The following is a 20,920-nucleotide window of genomic DNA, read 5'->3' as shown; positions in this document are numbered from 1 at the left end:
CAGAGCCTACAAGGCAGCAATAGTTGAAATGAGATCTTGGAGGAGGGACTCTAACCTGATAGGGATAGTGTCTATAAAAGAGAAGGAGACACAAGAACTCTGTCAGGGTACAGAGCAAAGGCCATGTAAAGACATATAGCAAGAAGGTAGCTTCCTGAGGAATGAGAAGAGAGGCCTCATCAGAACCAACTCTGATGGCACCTTGATCTTAGACTTTCACAGCTCTGAGATAAAACTTTTATTGTTTAAACCACTCAGTCTGTGGTAGTCTAATATGGCAGCCTGAACAGACCAATATGCCCAGCAACCTCATCCTTCCTCTCCTCCTCCATCTGTGGATGATGGTGTTTTCCTTTCCCCATGATTTGCCAAACTTGGGATTCCAGATTTTTTCTTTTACAAAAATAAATTTAACATTGAGCGAATCCATGAGGTGAACTATGATCAAAATTAAGGAATTTTTCATTTTCCTCCATTTACAGAAGAGAAAGGTAAAACCAGTTACTAACATGTAGTTTAAAATGCAAATCACCACTAACCTTTGTATTCTGCTGCAGTTATTTTTGTCCATGAGGCTGTGTGATATTATGATTTATAATAAACATAGACTTGGTCTTTGCCCCACGTTTCTGGCACAGAGCCCCAAAACCCTTGAGATCTCCTAACTGCTAAGAAAGATAAAGATGCTGGAGGTTGAATCAACCATGAATGACCAATGATTCAACCAGAATCAACCACCAATGGCCAATGACTCAGCCAATCCTATCTACATAATGAAGCCTCCATAAAACCCCAAAAGGATGGCATTCGGAGACTTCACGTTGGTGAACGGGGGTGCGAGGGAGGGTGTGCCAGAAGAGTGGCTTGCCGAGAAAGAGCACAGAAGCTCCGAGTCCCTTCGCACATAGCTGGCCCTAGGTATCTCTTCCATCTGGCCATTTATCCTTTATAACATCCTTTTTAAGAAACTGGGTGGCTCAGTGGTTTAAGCCGCTGCCTTCGGCTCAGGTCATGATCTCAGGGTCTTGGGATCGAGTCCCGCATCGGGCTCGCTGCTCGGCAGGGAGCCTGCTTCCCTCTCACTCTCTCTGCCTGCCTCTCTGCCTACTTGTGATCTCTGTCTGTCAAATAAATAAATAAAATCTTAAAAAAAAAAAAAGAAACTGGTAAACGTAAGCAAATGTTTCTCTGAGATCTGGGAGCCTTGCTAGCACACTAATTGAACCCACGGAAGAGTTCTTGGGAACCTCTGACCTCTAGCCTATCAGTCAGAAGCACAGATGATACTCGTGGACTTGTGACTGGCACCTGCCATGGGGGGAGGAAGGGTAGTGTAGTATGACTAGTCTTCTTAACCCATGGGAACTGATGCTATCTCCATGTAGATGATGGCAGAATCTAGTTAATTACTTGGTGGTGTGTTGGGAAAAAAACACACACACGTCAAAACTGGTGTCAGAAACAGAGCTTGGTATGAGCACACGTCACTCACAAACCATAGGTCAAATACAGTGCTCTACAGGAACAAACCATCTTCATTACCCAAATAAGAAAGAGGGGCACCCGGGTGGCCCATTGGTGTCTGACTGTTGATGTTGGCTCGGGTCATGGTCTCAGAGTTGTGAGATGGAGCCCTGCTTCAGACTCTGCACTGAGTGTGGAGCCTGCGACATGCTCCCTCCCCCTCCCTCTGCCTTTGCCCCTCTGCCCCGCCCCCTCTCCACCGCTCCCACTCTCTCTCTCTCTCTCTCATAAACAAATAAAATAACATAAGCAGATGAAAATGCAATGCTTTATGAGTATTTCAATTGGTAGAAGCTCTTGCCAAAGGCCCTTGCCATTTACATGTCTCGGTAATTTAAGTAATCCATCTATTGCATTCAAATAATCACCGTCCTTCAAAAAATTCCCACATCTCTCTTTTTTTTTTTTGTGGCATTTTAACTTCTTTTTTTTTGTATTTAAATTTATTTATTTTTTTCAGCGTAACAGTATTCATTGTTTTTGCACAATACCCAGTGCTCCATGCAATACGTGCCCTCCCTACTATCCACCACCTGTTCCCCCAACCTCCCACCCCCGACCCTTCAAAACCCTCAGGTTGTTTTTCAGGTCCATAGTCTCTTATGGTTCACCTCCCCTTCCAATTTTTTTTTTTTATAAACATATAATGCCCAATGGAATACTATGCAGCCATCAAAAGAAATGAAATCTTGCCATTTGCGACAACGTGGATGGAACTAGAGGGTATCATGCTTAGTGAAATATGTCAGTCGGAGAAAGACAATGATCATATGATCTCCCTGATATGAGGACGTGGAGAAGCAACATGGGGGGGTAGGGGGATAGGAGAAGAATAAATGAAACAAGATGGGATTGGGAGGGAGACAAACCGTAAATGACTCTTAATCTCACAAAACAAACTGGGGGTTGCTGGGGGGAGGTGGGGTTGGGAGAGGGGGAGGGGGTTATGGACATTGGGGAGGGTATGTGCTATCGTGAGTGCTGTGAAGTGTGTAAACAGACCTGTACCCCTGGGCACATCTCTCTTTTTTAACCTTCCCTTGGAAGGGCACCTGGGAAGCTCATTCGGTTAAGTGTCTGCCTCCGGCTCAGCTCATGATCCCAGGGTCCGGGATTCTGATTGAGCCCTGAGCCCCTGGTAAGTGTCCCCGCTCAGGGTGGGGGGTCGGGAGAGCCTGCTTTTTTCTCCCTCTCCCCACCCCCCTAGCTCATGCTCTCGATCTCAAATAAATAAATAAATAAAATCTAAACAAACAAACAAAAACCTTCCTTTGGCAAGGTAAATAGGATACACCAATAAAGCCCTTTCATGAGTCTATTCAAGTTGTAAGAAAGCTGTCTCAATAAGTTTTAAACAGAGTGCCTCAATATTAAAAGAAATCGTATTTATCTAAGTCTTACCTGATTAAATTCTGGCAGACCTGGCATCCTGCAGTACATCTACATTAAAAACACAAGACCTCTGTTAGGTTAGTGATCTATCTGAAAGTATATTCAATGCCTGTACCATAAATACCCATTGTTTTCCCCGGTCTAAAAATCAGGGTTTGCTGAGTACTCCCCATGTCACTCCCCAAAGAGTCCCATATGCTGTTTTCCAAATTACACGGCAGCAACCATGACCTAATTAACAGAATGCTGAATTTGGAACCTAAATACCTGCATTGAAATCTCATGTATTTAACAATTTCGCTAAGCACTGGTTTCCACATTTGGAAGTAGTATCTGGCCTGTCAGGTTATTAAGAGGATTACCTGAGATGATGTGTAATGTGTCTTACAGTGGTACATTGCGGTATATATACTATTGGTGGCTGTTATTTTCATTACACTATGAAGGTAACAGAATTCTTGAGAATTCTGAGAATTAAAAAAATATGTTTATATATTTATAAATATATAATATATAGACATATAATCATATTTAATATATAATGGTATACTATTTATGTATTAAATATATTAGTTATAATATAATATATATACTATTTTAAAACCATAAAACACTATCAAATCAAAAGACAGTTGGTATGATTATAAGTATTATCCTTATTAATCTTTCTTTTTATAATTCAAAAGAACCCTCTGAAGTTAGGGGATCACTGTGACCATCAAAGGTCATATTTTAAGTATAAAGAAGTTTTAACTAGAAGAGAATACTAGCTAAAACAATGCAAGAAAGGACAGCATTCAAAGAATCAGGGTTATTCTACATTATTCAGAAACAAATACTTAGGCCTTTCATTTCTTCCCATCCTAGCCTTTTGGGACTATCTTTTCTCAGAAGCTTCACTTCAACAATGATTTCAAAATAAGAAGGAAAAAGGCATTGTAATCAAATCTATCATATCTGTTTCCTACTAGGAACCATAAAAATAACTGATAAAAGATCAACTTTTATCTAAATTTAAAATTACAAACTACCATCTTTTTCTTCTGCACCATCAAGAAGAAAAATTCATAAAAGCTACAATTTTGAGATTCTTACTGGGATCTAAGAAAAAGGCTGGCATAGAAAGATCCATAATCATCCAATAATTTTTTTCACAATCACATAGAGACCACTTTTTTCCATAAAATACAGATCTTGGACCATTCCGTAATATGAAATGATGATCGTCGATATTCTTCTTGAGTCTGTGGACTAAGGGCCTATAGGTTATCACATTTCATGACATTCAAGATTATGAAGAGGATTACAATTATGAGTCCATTATAGAAGCAGGAGAACTGCGTGAGCTCAGTCTGCCTTCCATTGTAACCACCATCACAGTACAAGATACCGTAAAAGATGAAGGGGGAAAAATGAGTTTACCCTGCCGTTCTATAAACATTTTATTAGGGGGTAAAATGAGAACTTCCAATCCTAGGGCTTACAAACCCCAGGTAATTCAGGGAGGGTGGGGCTAGGGGCTAGTCAATATTTAACAAAAGCAAGGAACACTGTTTTAGTCATCCCCAAAGAACAAGAATTTCAGTGACCTCACCATGCTACCCTTCATAAGCATACAGCTGTGATTTCTAAACTTTAAATGAATATAAGGTCAAAAGCTAAAAAGAGCCTTAAAATAGAGTGGTCCCCTAATTAAAATACTGCTCTTCTATTTTTCCCTTCCTTTTAATTTCTACTCTCCAAGGGCAATGCCACCCAATCTTAATTTCAGGAACCCAATTACCCTGGGGAATTTTCCATAGCCCTTTATTCTCCTATCTTTCACTGGCTGCTGTTTTGAACTTTGTTCCACAAGTAGAGCTCCCAAAGGGTTCTCAACAACTCAGAGCGGTCAAACTCAAGTCACTCCATTCTGCTATCCATTATCTGCTCAAGCAAAAAGACTTTACGGCAGACGTGGAATTGTCCACATAATCTGAACACAGTGCCCTGAGATATCCCAAACTGTCACTGTTGTCACAATTTTCCATAAATGCTTGAGTTGGGGATAAGGCATATTTACAATATTTTGAGTGTTCAGTATTCAGAAGTTGTGGGGAATGGAATGGTGGAATGGATACAGCACTAGATATTTCCCTAGTTCCTTTTTTTTAATTAAGTTTTTAAAATTTTAATTACAGTATAGTTAACATACAATGTTAGTTTTAGGTGTACAATATAGTGATCCAACAATTCTGTACAGTACTCAGTGCTCACCCTGATAAGAATCTTAATCCCCTTCACCTATTTAACCCATGCCCCCACCCACGCCCCCTCTGGTAAACCACCAATTTGTTCACTATATTTAAGAATCTGTTTCTTGGTTTCCTTTTTTCCCCCTTTGCTCATTTGCTTTGTTTCTTAAATTCCACATGTGAATGAAATCATACGGTATTTGTCTTTCTCTGACTGACTTATTTCAGGTAGCATAATACTCCCTAATTTCTATTCTTCCACTAAGAGAAACAGGAGCATTAAAGACATGAAAGTCACCACACAATTAACAGTGGCTCCATCCCAGTGATGTCATTATGATCAATTTTTTTCTTCTTTATACCTCATTAAGTCATTAAACAAAAGTTTATCAGGAACCTTCCACACAGCGGGCACTGTCATAGGCTCTGGGCTTGCAGTCAGGTACAAAACTGACAAGGTCCCTGATCATACCAGTTTGTCTACAATAATCACGTATTATTATTTTTTTTTAAAGATTTTATTTATTTGACAGAGAGAGATCACAAGTAGGCAGAGAGGCAGGCAGAGAGAGAGGAGGAAGCAGGCTCCCTGCTGAGCAGAGAGCCCGACGCGGGGCTCGATCCCAGGACCCTGAGATCATGACCTGAGCCGAAGGCAGCGGCTTAACCCACTGAGCCACCCAGGTGCCCCTTATTTTTATAAAGACAAAGAAACAAATAATGATATGATTAAAAAATAAATAAATGCTAACTTCACAGGTCTGATTAAATCCTCTAGACAATTCACACCTCTTAAGTTTCCCCAAACAGTCCCTCGAAATAGTGTTCCTTTAAAATGAAAAAATATAATTAAAAATTGTACCTGTGAGGGTCTTTTGAGCTAGGTATGATTTTGTTACATTCTCTCTTGTTGAACACTCCTTCAATCCAGGATTTCTGGGACTAAAGAAAAAATGTAGTTATTTTTACATTATAATTAAGTGAGAAAGCAATGTAACCACAGTAGTTCAGGTAGACAAGATATATTCAAATACCATCAAGATGAATTAAAATGTCATGATCAACCCCAAATAGGCTAAGCATTTATTGGCTTCTATCACAGACAACATAGACACAAATGAACCAAATGTGAACACAAAAACATTCACAAAATTAATACATCCATAATCTCATTTTCATCAAAATGCCCATAAATGCACAAAACTCTAGGAAGTCATGTTATAACTGAAGCATTCCCTTAATTCTGCTAAAAGTCACTCTAAAATCTTGTGCCATAGTCCTACAGAGTGAATTTCAAGCTCTCAAATTTCAAAATTCTCACACATAAAGTCCCATTTTGGTTAAGATGTCACGGAAGCTGGAACCTCAGTAAGATTCTGTGAAAGGATTTCCTTTAAAACTAGGACCTGGAGGATATGAAAAGTAGAATCTCACACATGTATCCTTAGCAGAAGAGAACTTAAAAACCGAGACACTGATTTCCAGGAAATGCCTTATTTCCAGAAGACTGAGACTTACCTCCTGACCAACGAACACTTGCCAAGAATCTCTCTCCATCCTCAAGCCAGTGAACTTACAGCCCGGACCCTAGCTGGACTTTCCCCTCTTCACACTCCTTGCTGGTAAATATAAACCACCCCAAGCCTTCAATGGACTCACATGTAGCTTGCCCCAGTGTTTTCCTGAACTGTAATTCTTTCACTCCTCCGGGATAAATTCAATTTCTCGTCATTACAGTTGGCCTCAGTTTACCCCCTAATTGGACAGACAACCTGATACACATTCTGTACGCATGGCTTACATCAGACTCTGCTGCTTTACTCTGCACCACCCCGACCCTTCCTGATTCCAGGTGACACTGGTCCTTGCTCATCCTCTTAATCAAGTCTCTCTCCCACTCTACAACACTACATCCCAGTCATAGCCAAGCTCTTCCATAAGCACAAGTCCAGAAGCAGAGGACACTTGACCCATAATAGACCCCGAGCAAAGGATGAGCTTGGTCTTCTCATAATACAAAAATATTTTAGCTCTGTATGGCATCAAAATATAAGTACAGATATAACTTTTTTATAAGCTGTTATAGCAGTGGCAAAAGGGTGGTGGACAGGAATCCGCAAGGAAGCTTTCTCAAGCTCCATGGCAGGGCAGTCCCCACCTCAGACACCTGTTCTCGTCCCACAGTCCCAGGGAGTACCCGGCACCAGACAAGGGGTTACAAATTGGTCTGTGCCCCCTCATCACCCCGTCCTCAGGTGCCAGATGTTCCGGACATGCGCCCTATAACATGCTGCGTTGGTGTAGAGGTGATTTTGAGCTGTAGGCACTTGAAAAACAGCAGATGCAGTGAGAGGCTTCTTCTGAACTCTCTTTATCTGCCTAAAGACAGATCTTCCAAGAGGATCTCAACTGTCATAAATCCCTGGGAGTTTCATCAGCCCAAAAGGATTGACTCTTATCTCAAGAGAAGGGAGGAGAAGTCCATACCACAACCAGACAAACCTGGTCACTCTCCTATCTCCCACCTATTCTTCTAAGATCCCCTTCACCTTTTCTAAAAATCATTTACTCTCTTCTAAATTGCCTACATCTCCCAACCCTTCCCCTATTAAGACAGTATATAAATTCCCAAATATCATCATCTTGGGGGGCATTTACTTCTGTTTTTCTGGGATGCTGTCATGACCACAATATTAAAAATTAATAAACTTGTGTATCTTTTCTTGTTAGTTTATTTCACAGAGCCAGCCATTAAACCTAAAAGAGCAAAGTTTTTCTTCTCCCACAATTATAAATGAGGCATTAATGGAATCCTCTGTACACTTTAATATTAAACTCATGGATTTTGTTCAATATTCACCAACCTTAAACATAAGTGTTGACTACTGAATAGAACTGTGTATAAACAGAATCAGAATTTTGCTAAGCAAAAAGCGGGGACGGGCACTGACTGATAGTTATGTTCAAAATGCACAGGAACCAATCAACAAGGAAAACTTCCCAAATCAAACTCGGTTTATCTTAAAATCATTCTACCTCTTAACCCTTTTGCATAGTCAGCAGTGTTTTAAACGACATTTGCTAAATTGGAAAAGCACTGAAAACATACAAACTTGGAAAAATTCAGAGTCACAGAACTTGGGATGAACTGAACAAAGTAAACTCAAAATCTACTTATTATAATAAGAAAATGACACAATCCTTTGGAATTGGTAAGCCTTGTTCCCTCTTCAAAAACTAACAATTTCATTTATTCATTCTGCAAACATTAATTAAATCCCTAATTTTTGCAAAGCACTGAGAAAGGGTGACAGGGGAATTATTATGTTCTCAAAGAGCTCTTCATGCTGAATTTATTCGACCAATACACTGGATAGGCCGAGCTGCATGATGGAAATACTATGGCAGGTAAGACAAGATGTTGGCGCTGATGGAACTTGGAATACAAAGACGGAAACAGATAATGAATCGAGCCCATTAAACTGCATGTACACAAATTAACTATTAAAAAAGAGCTCCAGGGGCGCCTGGGTGGCTCAGTGGGTTAAAGCCTCTGCCTTCGGCTCAGGTCATGATCTCAGGGTCCTGGGATCGAGCCCCGCATTGGGCTCTCTGCTCCACAGGGAGCCTGCTTCCTCCTCTCTCTCTGCCTGCCTCTCTGCCTGCTTGTGATTTCTGTCTGTCAAATAAATAAAAATATTTAAAAAAAAAAAAAAAGAGCTCCAGGGGTGCCTGGGTAGCTCAGTTGGTTAAGTGGCTGCCTTCAGCTTAGATCAAGGTCTAAATGGGATGGAGGCCCACATCAGACTCTCTGCTCACTGGGAACCTGCTTCTCCCCCTCCCTCTACCTGCTACTCTGCCTGCTTGTGCTCTGTCAAACAAATAAATAAAAATTACTTAAAAATAAAAATAAATTAAAATCTCAAAAACGGGTCTCTCATCTAGGACACAAATTAAGCAGGCTGTGCTGTCCTTCATTTCTTTACAAGACTAGACATCCAGTAGGACTATCTGAGCAAACTATTTTTGTCATGCCTGTTTGCTTATATATTAAAAATGGAGATAACAGCAATAATAATACCTCATAGCTCTGTTGAAAGGAATAGATCAATTAGAGGCTTAGAATTCTCCCTGGGACTTACGAAGGCTATAAAGCTTAGCTATTATGTAGTATATCAAAAAGAAAAAAATTAGTTTTTGGTGGGTGGCCAGGGAACTTAACTTTGATGTATTTTTTTTCCCTAAAAAATACTTCCTGACCTCCAAATCCTCCTCCTGGGACCTCTCATACGAGAAATGAATGACTTCTGCAGGTCTACTTTCCCCACTGGACTCCAGCACCCACAGGCCCTGTGCCAGTCACTTCTGCTGCCCCAGGGCCCAGCCCAATCATTACTGAATGAACAACAAAATGAACACACCTAGACTAGAACTTCAGGAATCCATGAACACAATCTTCCCTTCAAAGGTGTAAACAGGAAGCCTGAGCCATAATAAGAACATGGAAACTCTGCTCCTGCAACTCTCGGATCTTATCTCAATACTACAGGAAAAGAAAAGCAGGCTGAATTTGCAGGAGTTTCAGACAATTCCCAATTTTGAATCTTACTTCCCCCCCCCCACCTCCTTCTGGGTAGCCTTTCCAATACATTCTAAAGCTCATGTAGAAGAGGCTCCCATGTTTAGGACAACAGAGAGCGATTAAAAACCAAATGTTTGTTGGTTTTAATTCAAGAGCCCAACTCTATTGAGGACAAATGCCCAGTGGGCTGGCTTCCACCATGTGGAGCAGAAAACAGTCATGGATAGTGGTTGACAGTGGAGATGATGCCATTTCTGCTGCCATCATGGCGGCCTACAAAGCTGGGTGTTTTCCTATATATATGTGTGTGTGTGTGTGTATATATATAATGTGTACACACTATATATTTATATATAATGTATATCTATATAATGTATATACGCTATACAGATAGATATTTGTATGTATATGAGTGTATACACACACACACACACACACACACCCCACAACACACCGCAGAGTGAGGGGAGGAGCTCGCTGATTGTCATTATTACTCGGAGGAGGGAAAGGCAGAGGACAAAAAAGGGAAACTGCTGGTCTCAGGCTCAGTGTGTGGCTCACCCTACAACATGATCAGATTTTACTTACAATCCCAGGCCTGAGGTGAGGGTAGCCAATGGCACAGAAATATTCAAAAACAAATCCTTTCCCTCCCTGAAAGTTTTCTACACTGTGGCCTTTCGGGTCTTCCAGAGAAGAGATTCTCTCTCAGGGGAATCTCTGAGAAGGCGTAGTTTTCGATGTATTCCTTGATTACAAAAAAAAAAAAAAATCCTACAAGTATGCGTGAATTGCTTTTTTAACATCCAGAGGGCTGGGTGATTGGGGGTGAAGGGACGCACAGATTATCGGTCATTTGTTTTCTTTTTAAAAATTCTTTTGTACTTAAAAAAAAAAAAATCTAATGTGTAACAAATACTTTTCCAAGTGAAGCGGACTACTTATCCCCCTTTTAATGTTGCCCACACACACACACTATCTTCTACATATCATAGCACGAACAATGCTTAATTGCCCAACAGTTGTTTTTCTCTTAAAGTTATCATAATCTACGTTAGGACAGCGTTAGTTATCTTGGATCTACAATACGCAGGGAGGCACTAAAATAGACTGAGCAGATGGGGCACCTGGGTGGCTCAGCGGGTTAAAGCCTCTGCCTTCAGCTCAGGTCATGATCCTGGGGTCCTGGGATCGAGCCCCGCATCAGGCTCTCTGCTTAGCTGGGAGCCTGCTTCCTCTTCTCTTTCTCTCTGCCTGCCTCTCTGCCTACTTATGATCTCTGTCAAATAAATAAATCTTTAAAAAAAAAATAATAAAATAAAATAAAATAGACTGAGCAGAGAAGCAATGTTTTCAGACTCCAGATGGACATCTGGTGTCTCCTCTATACGGCTTCTCCTCTGGAGCAAGGGTCGCTTCAAACTGAGTCACAGGTGGACCGACTTGAGCCATCTCTTGGCTCAGGGGAACTGCTTCAGGGCAAAGCAAGTCCATCCACCGGCAGAGTCCGCTCAGGGTCTCCTGGGGGGTTCTGCCCACGTCCTACAGGAATAGTTCATCTGACTCCCTTGATCCAAGATTAATGGTCTCGGGCAAACCTCTAATAACCTAAACCCGAGAATCTGGTTTGCTAACACTGCCACAAGTCGGTCTCACTTTCAGTGAATCCTCTTTCCAGCAGACAGCATTTAGGTAGACTTCATAAAAAATAATCTTACATGTTTTCTTCTTTTGAGGTAGAAAAAAGTGAGCACTATTTTTGCCGGTAATGGTTGTTTTTTTGTTTTTGTTTTTGATAACATCTTTAAAAATGGGATGTCAATTAAGTAACTCAAAACCTCCTAAAATGCCAGTTCTCCTCTTTAGCTGACATTTTCATTTCCTCTCTTGTCGAGCAAAGGCATTTAGATCTTCAGAATGAACATCTATTTTATATAAACTCATAAGCACATGAGTAAAACATTTATGAATTCTCCACAGGGCCTAATGGGGAATCGGAAGAATTCAACAGTGACCAGCCAAATAGAGCATATCATAAAGGTTCAAACTAAACTGATGTCTTACTCAATCCTGCCCCTTCCCAAACTGGTGAAAGTCCCCATTATGTCAGCACTAACACAACTGGGACATCCTTTCCTCTGTTGTCACACAGGCTTCAGCTTTATCCAGTTCCCTGGGGGAATAAAACATGCAAATAAAATGTTTATCATCTCTGATCATGTTAAATCATTTTGTTAAAAAGGGAAAAGAAATAGAAGTTCATTTATGCGTATTCTTTACAGCTGTCCCTGGATAGTAACATACAGAATTTAACTGAGTACCGGGCCCATTTTTTACATAACTACTCTAATCTGTTAAGATTTTCAAATCAGATGCAATTAATGAAGGATAATTGGAAGAAAGGCAGCCAGGGACAAGGGCCCCTTCCCTAAGAGGAAACCATCCTTGAAAAGATTTTACATCACCCTGGAAGGAGGCCTCTATGCATTCCCACAGGAACATGACACGTACACGATATAAAGCTGCTTGGGTGACAGGCTCATGGAAGTTTCATCAAATTAAAGCAGCCTGCCAACAAACCCATAAAAACCCCTAGACTTAGAAACTATGGTGGCCACCTTCTCAGTTACCCTCCCCTCCAGGAGCTTTGTGCCTATCACTCAATAACCTTTGCTTTGCTGCCCACCACTCTCCGTCCGGTCTACCTCTTCATTCTTCAAAGGGGTGTGACCAAGAACCAGGGCACCAAAGGAAAAGGAATCCTCTAAGACAATCAGTGTTCTCCAATTTCCAAGTAGCAAAATATCCATGAACTTGTTACCCATGTACCCAGATGGTCTTAAATTATGCTCCAAATATCCTGTTCAGTTATCTAAAACTTGATTAGAACTTCATCTGAATGAGCTACATAGTCTAAAAAGCCTTTTCTTGGGGTAAAGCTATACTCTTACAAGGGTTGTTATTAGTGAAGCTATCCTCTTAAATAATTGACTTTTAGGAAACCCGCCATACTATGGGACATGAACACATTTATTTGGAATTACAGACTAAAGGCAATTTTATTTAGATCATCCATAGTAAGGTTTATATATGTGGAGCACAGCAGAAAGAACATTGCAATAGGATTTCACTTCCTGAAGTTCAGTAGAGACACATACCACACATTTAACTTGGACGAATTTAAAATTTTTGCTAAAGGAGTAAGTAAGAGGTAAAAGAAACATGAGAAGAAAGAAAAAAAAAAACTAAGTGTGATCAACTTCAATACCATTTTAAGTTCAGAAGTACACAATTCCCAAGAGCATCAGTTCTCAAACTTTTGGAGCTTGGAACCCCTTCATATTCATTACCGAGGACCTCCAAGAAGCTTTCATTTTTAGGAGTATATCTACCAACATTTATGTACCAGAATTTAGAACTGGGACTTTTTTTTAAATTTTTTTTTTTTTGAAGATTTTTTTTATTTATTTGACAGACAGAGATCACAGGTAGGCAGAGAGGCAGGCAGAGAGAGAGGAGGAAGCAGGCTCCCCGCTGAGCAGAGAGCCCGATGCGGGGCTCGATCCCAGGACCCTGAGATCATGACCTGAGCCGAAGGCAGCAGCTTAATCCACTGAGCCACCCAGGCGCCCCAGAACTGGGACTTTTTAAGATATTTACTCATTAGTTCATTTTAAATAACAGTAATAAATCTACCTATTAGTTAACATATATACTTTTCATGAAAAAATTTAGATTCATAAAGTTTTTATCTCTATTTTTCAACATAGATCAATTAGAGATCCAATCTTCACATATGATACTTTATGAGCAATGGAGATACTTTTGAAAGATATTTTGATAACTGTATTCATTTCTAACCTTATGGTTGACTTTCATGCCCACCAAATTCTCCATCCCAAAGATGTCACCGCAGTGTAAGTGGAAGATCAGCCCTTCAGAACCCATAGGTAGCAAATAGTTTATCTGTTTATCCATTCTTCCTTTAAAATATCAGCATCTCTAAGAATAATAGCATAATTCATTCATTTATTCATTCATTCAAAAATACTTTGGTTGATATATATTATACTAAAAAAAACAGTAAAACTGTGTCCCAAAGACCAACACCAAAGAAGAAAAACGTATGTGGGGCTCTTTGGAAGCAGAAATCCCTTTGCATGCAGGTGTCTGGGAAGACTTCAAGGAGGACAAGAGACTTAGGAAAGTCCTTGAAAGACGACAAAGGTTTTGGGAGGGGGTGATAGAATGCCACAGGGGTTAGAAATGCAGAGATTTCAGCCTGAAGGAGAATTCAGAGAACACTTCTGGTAAAAGCCATGAGGTCACTGGGGAGCAGAGAACAGAGAAAACCGAAGAGCCAAGAACGTTTGGAAACAGCTAAACATGTGGTAATGAACAAAGAGTTACTAACAGGATGGTGACATGATACCTGAAGTAGAGAACAGAGCAAGTTTTTCTCTTAAATAATTTTTTTAAATGTGATTATGAAAGTAGGATGTTTCAAGGAAAAGCTAAGAAGTTTAATACAGACAAGAAAATAAGGAGCGAGGCATCTGGGTGGCTCAATCGGTTGAGTGTCTGCCTTTGGCTAGGGTCATGGTCTCAGGGTCCTGGGATCAAGCCCCAAGAGCAGGGAGCCTGCTTCTCTCTCTCATTCCCCCTGCTTGTTCTCGCTCTCTGCCAAATAAATAAAATCAAAGAAAGAAAGAAGAATGGCAATTTTGGCCATGATCACTGAGCAGTTTGAGAGAGATTTAGGAAATAGGTTGCAGGGGGACACGAGCGGCTCAGTTGCTTAAGCGTCTGATTCAGTCTCTTGATCTCAGGGTTATGAGTTCAAGCCCCACACTGGGCTCCACGCTGGGTGTGAAGCCTACTTTAAAAAAAAAAAAATAAAAACATAAAATAAACTTTTTAAAAAAAAAGGAAATAGGTTGGAAAGCAGGAGGCAGCTAGTGTAATATACCATTGGGAAATATACAATATTAAGAAAAGCCACTAACTCAACAATATAAAGCAAAGCCCATCAAGTGTGTAAGCCTTTTGTAGATGCCAAAGGCTGTGCTAAGCGTTTTATGTGCTTTGGCTACAGTAATATTCATGACTGTGTGACGGGTACAATCACCACCTCTTAATGGAGGAGGAGCAGGTTCCACCAAACACCAGTTCTGGAGCTCTTCTGCCAGATATTTAAGAGGCAAAACTGAAAGAACACCCTTATCTTATGTTGAGAAGGCCTAGACCTTGTTTGGAGGTAAGAAGGAAGTCAATAAAGAGAGAAAGGGAGAAAATGCAAGAGAGAATGAAATGACTTTAGAGACTTCGGGGGTGGGGGTAGGGGTTAGGTGAAAAAAAAAAAAGGTATGAACAGCAGAGGAGGAAGGCTCAACCTGGAAGAAAATGCTTCCTCTCCTGTTAGAGGCAAGGAGAGGATGACAAACGTTCCCTTCTTTTAATTTTGCCCAAGACCCTATTCTGTACGTACGGATCAGAAGTCAGCCCGTGTCACCCTGAAGGCTGCCAACCTCAGCATTCTCCTTTGCCCCTCTTAGCAAGGGAGCAGATGGGAGGTAGGAGATAAGCCTGTGTAATCGTACTTTCCCTTTTCATTACTAGCTCTTCACGGTACAACAGCACAATACGCTATACACCATACGTTCTCGGGATCACAAAGCACAGGGATACTCTCTCAACAGAGCACCCACCCAAGTTAAGACAGACGGGGAACACCAGTTGGATCCCACTGGACAGGCTTCAGAGCAAACTGCCACGCAATATTCCAAGGATGTCACCGATACACTAACCTAAAAATGTGTTCCTCTCTGGGTGTGCAGACACCCACACTAAGCCAATAGGAATTCAGGGTAAAGTATCAGAGCAAATGTAACTGGAGATCACTGGGCGGTTGGACTGCCGGGGCATGGTATACAGTAAATGTGCTTTCTTTGCCAGCCTGTCAGAAATCTCCATCAGCAAACTCGAGAAATCTTTTTCTCCCTGGGTGATTGACCTCCCAGAGGTTGTCAGACAAAGTCCTCCTGTCCAGCTGTAAATTCTCATGAGCATTCGTTTAGACGCACCTAGAAACAGGCACTTTTATTTTTAAAAGGAATTCATTATAATCACTTCAGGTAAACCTTTTACAACTGTGTGCCTAATTGCCACATAGCAAAAAACAAACAAGATTTACTATATATACACAAGATTTACTGTAGTGTTGGTCCTTGTATTGTAAGCCTTCACTCTATCACTTGTGGAACACGTAAGCCAGGACTCAGCAACATTTTTAATAGATAACTTTGGAAGTGGTATAAAATTGACAAGGTCTAGTAGATGATACAGGGAGAAATGAACGCTTCCTCCTACCCCTGTCTTCCAGACGTCCCATTTCCCTTGCCCAAAGGAACCCGTTACACTTTGTTATGTGTTCTTCTAAAGATAATCCATGCATTTATAAGCATATACCAAAAACTAATTTTTTACATAGAGGTATATTATACATATTGTTTTGCACCTTGCTTTTTCTTCACTAATAATTTGGACATTCTTATGTATTTGTACACATAGAGTTCCTTCATTCTTTGGGGGGCTGGCCAGTATCCCTTTGTATGGAAGTCCCATAATTTATTTAGCTAAAATCTGTACACCATAAGCTTTGCGCAGTGGCAGTATCGTAGCCAATGAGGTTTATCCGAGGCGCGATTATTGCTAATTGAAAATCTGTACACCATAGCTTTCATATACGTGTGTATCTATCAGATAGAAACCTACCAGTAAAATATCTGAGTGAATTCAAATACTGCCACATTGCCCTCCACTGAAGGTGTGCCAATTTATAAGCAAAAGGTTTGAGTTACTAACAACTCTTAAATGTTAGAGATTACACTGTAGAGAATATTAGAGAAACTAGAGAAAACGTTAGAGAATATACTCTGTGTATACACTGAGGATACACTGTATACAGTATTTATTAATACTCAACTTCCTTCCAAATAAAAATTTGAAGTGACCAGATTGTTTCAATTTAAAAATAGCTGTAAAATAAAATAAAATACCAAAAAACGTACTTGCCTAAGGAACAAGAATCTCAAGCATCCAAAATGGCTTTAATGTTCAGAAGTTATAAAGTATTTCTGAGAGAACCTTGAAAATATGTGAAAATTTGAATAGCAGCGAGACAACTGGACTAGAAGACTTCAAAGGACTTCAGTGAAGAGAGTACTGGTTTGCTGATTGTTATCTCTGGAAGTCACATCTTTGAGAAGTCATGGGTTATAGCAGAGAAAGAACAGAAGGAGGAGGAGTATGGGGCGGGGGAGGGGGGTATTGTCACCTGGTGACTATGGCCATCCATTCACGGTATGCAGTTTGGGGGCGGGATATATAAAACCCATCTTAGAGACCTCACCAGGTTTAAAAGGGAACAAAGGATTGTGCGACTTCAGAGTAACCTGTCCACGTCTGTATCCCTTGTTTCCCCCACCCAAACCTATCCCCCACCTGCCTTCCCCAAGTGCTCGACCGTATACCGAGGTGTCCAAGTGGGAAACCAGAGCATCATGTTTCATTCTTCCCCATCCTTACTTCCCAGTCAACCATCACGACCTATTGATTCTATTTCTTAGTATCTATTTCTTAAATATCTCTTGCATCTGCCCACCCCTGCATTTATGTCTCCAGGACCCTAAAGTCACCATGAATTCTTGGCTAGATGGCCTCCCTTCCATCTTTCTGCCTCCAGATTCCCTTCTCTGATCCATTCTCTGCAGTAAAGCCTATAGTGGTTTTGGGGAGGGGGGTGTTTTGTGTGTGTTTTTTGTTTGTTTGTTTGTTTGTTTTTAAGATTTTACCTATTTATTTGCCAGAGAGAGAGCCTGAGAGAGCAAGCAAGCAAGAGTACAAGCAGGGGGAGTGGCAGACAGAGAGAGAGGGAAAAGACGCCCCACAGAGCAGGGGCAGCCTCGTATGCGACTCGATCCCAGAACCCTGGGATCAGGACCTGAGCCAAAGGCAGACGCCTAACCCAGGCGTCCCAAGTCTACAGCCTTCTTAAAGTGAAATACTAAACATGTCATTCTCACCTAAAACCTTTCAGTGGTTCTCCCAAGGTCATGAGGAATGTTTAAAAGTCCTTCACCACGTGTATAGCCCACTGCCCACCACATCTGAGCTGCTCCCTCTCTCCCCTCATCTCTTGCCTCTCCCTACTTCAGTCTCTACATTCTAAATATAATAAACAACTTTGAATTCTCTGCATTCACCTCCTGCTCCTTCCACGCTGTTCTCTCCTAAGGACATTCTCCACTCCTCCCCTTTTGCCATCAAGAGAGACAACATGAAAACCTTCACAGAAACTCTCTGAATCAGGATCCCCTTCCCTGTGCTCCTGAGCCTTCGGTGTTTGCCCCCAGGCACTGTACAACCTGACCCATTTAGATTGACTACACTCTAAGCCCCAGAACATGGAGAACTGTCTTGTTGATTATAGTATCCCCAATGCCTGAGTTCTGGGTACATATTCGAACACTTTACCAGAGTTTAAGTATATCCTAGAGAACAAAGGTATTGCATGGGATGAAAAGAAAATGTTTTGTGGCTTTATAAACACATGCAAATAGTGTACTCTCCAGAAGAAAGAAATCCATTATTATCCATTGGTCCCCTAAATGTATTTGACCAATGATCATCTATGAGGGTATACACACTTGTTTGCACGGGGTACAATTTTGGCACACTCTTTTCCAAGAGATTTCTGCCAGCTCTCAGTTCAGAATGTCCCCCCCCCCAATTCTTATATCTCAATGTTAAGATATTTATCTTCAAGATTTTCAGCTTACTTCTTAAAAAAAAAAATCTTTGAGATGTTTAAGTTGATTTAAAGGACAGAAACCTTTAAGATTTTTATCTTCATTTAAGCTAAAAGATTTAAGGCAGCCTACGAATCGGGTTTGTTTTTGTTTTCTTCAGAAGAAAAGAATTCTCATCCAGAATAACTAATTCCACTAGTATTCCGTAAGAAAAATGATGTTTTAATAAAATGGGTGTGGTCCTGGAAGTTGAGAATCACGAGTCTGTCAGTGGGATGCCGAGAACTAATAATGGGGGCTGGCAGATGAGAAATGCCATTTGCTAGGATGAAGTTTCCCAACTCTTTCTGGCTATTACACTTGATTTTCAAAATTCCAATGTTGTTTAGAAACTGACTGTTCTTTCAGTGCAATTCAGGAAGGAAAAGGGAAGATAACTACCAGCCATGCCTTTCTCATTTTGTGTCACCCAGGAGCCAAACTACAGAGCAGCTTTTCCTTTTCACGGAATTTTAGTCATTAGGATATTTCTTCTGCTATTGTAAAACGGGAAGAAATATATCATATCCATGAGGGAAAGACCTTGAAATGACCCAAAAAGGCAATCGTAAGAGAGGGATTAAACAAAAGAAAACAGCTTTTCTCTTTTAAGACTGTGTCCCTCAAATGCTCACAGTATTTCGTGATTGTATTACATAAGGAGGAAAAGTCTGCCTTAACCACCTCGTGTCTCAAACCAACCTAGACTCTCTCCTTGACCAAACTTGGTTCAGGCTCTTTCTGAGTTGAGTCCTTTTTCTGACTAGGCCGTATCCTTGGGCCTTGTGGTTGACGCTGCTAATGCAGTTTTAGCGAGAATCTGCTGGGTCAGTTAGTGAAAATCCCCCACCCTTGGTATCTGATCACCCTGGCCTACCTTCAGCAAGAATCCTGTTGAGTTGGTTTAGCAAGAATCCTTCCAGCTTTGATCTTTTCTCTTGTAATTTTCCATTCACTGACCCCCACCTCGCTCCCCCACTATCCATCTCCACTTGTTGTACTCGGAGTTGAGCCCCATCTCTCACTGCAAAACCCCCATTGCAGCAGACCCTCTTGAAGAAAGCCTTCCTTACCATCTTTAACAAGTGTCATGAAAATGTTTTCTTTAGTAAAATCCAAGCCACACACACACACACAAACACACACACACACACTCATTTACTCTATAGGTCTGAGAACAAAACTCCCAAGACATTGGAATCCCAGTAACTGTCAGGAACTCTCTGGTAGACTGAAGCTTACAGAGCTTCTCCCTTTAGCTAAACTGGAAGATAGACTCTGACATCAAGATAGACTCCACAGAGTGGACCTCAGAGGGCTTACCTATCACCTATCACACTCCGTATTTGCTGAACCCAAATACCAGCCAGCGAGATACAATTTCTGTCGGAATATTGTCTACTCTAAGAGTTGCTTTTCAAGAGTGGTTTCCCTCTGAAGGGCAGTGGCTATAAGCTCAAGAGACCAAAATAAGAGCCTAAATGGTTTACCTCTTTATTACATTCAAGAACAAAGATCCACTCTACAAAATCTTAGGCCAATTCACCACTCTCTCCTAGTTTGCTGGCCTAAAGACTAACAAATTTTAAGAAAGCTTAAATTTTAAGATCTGGACATGCCTATTTTAATACAACGATGTCTACTTGCTTGACCTTTCTGTCACAGAGCAAAATTGCCTGGAATCCTGAGTTCCTCTAGGCCAGGTAAGGACAAAGATCACGGGGGAAGAAGTGGGCGGGATGTGGTTTTTTGTGTTTTTTTTTTTTACATCACTTCTAAGCACACACTAACAGTAGTGACAAATTTGGAGAGCATTACATGAGCCAAGCCAAGGATCTATGAAGTACACTATGGGCTTACATTCTTAGGGGAGTAAAATTCTCTTTCCTAAGATTCTAAGATATGATTTACAAAATCATATCTTGGTTCTTTTAAAGATCCATGGAGTTCACCTATTTTTTCCAGAAAGAAGATAGATATTTCCATGTTCAAAGATCAACCTGCTCCACTACGATATGCCTACTTCATTCTGCAAGATAGTATTAATAGCAGCTAGCTTCATCAGTTTGGGCTACTATAAATCACAGAATACCATACACTGGTGCTTTATACTACAGATGTTTATTTCTTACAGTTCTGAAGAACAGAACGCCCAAATCAGGGCACCCAGACGGTCAAGTTCTGGTGTGAGCCTTCTTCATGGTTTGCAGTGGTTGCCTTCTCACTGTATTTTCACACAACAGACAGAGATCATCGCTCCATTGTGTCTTCTTATAAGGGCATCCATCCCTGTCGTGAGGGCTCCCCCCTCAAGACCTAATTACCTCTCAAAGGCTCCA

General features: G+C 40.9%; 1 protein-coding gene and 1 pseudogene across 9 annotated transcripts in view; one reads left to right on the top strand and one right to left on the bottom strand.

The window, feature by feature from the left end:
- Positions 1-20,920, bottom strand: part of TRPM6 (transient receptor potential cation channel subfamily M member 6) — a 165,920-nt gene that overhangs the window by 115,532 nt on the left and 29,468 nt on the right. For all 9 annotated transcript variants that reach the window (XR_006820706.1, XR_006820707.1, XM_046022199.1 and 6 more), the window contains exons 2-3: positions 6,013-6,092; positions 2,926-2,964 (exon numbers count right to left, since the gene is read on the bottom strand). Coding sequence is in view for 7 of the 9 variants with exons in the window: in XM_046022199.1 (XP_045878155.1) it covers positions 2,926-2,964; positions 6,013-6,092 (119 nt within the window). In the remaining 2 variants the exon portion in view is untranslated. The remainder of the gene's footprint in view (positions 1-2,925; positions 2,965-6,012; positions 6,093-20,920) is intronic.
- LOC123953600 lies at positions 16,387-16,536 on the top strand (annotated as a pseudogene).

Source organism: Meles meles, chromosome 11 (genome assembly GCF_922984935.1).
Source record: "Meles meles chromosome 11, mMelMel3.1 paternal haplotype, whole genome shotgun sequence".
Classification (NCBI taxonomy): Eukaryota; Metazoa; Chordata; class Mammalia; order Carnivora; family Mustelidae; genus Meles; species Meles meles.
This window is presented reverse-complemented; position numbering and strand designations above follow the sequence as displayed.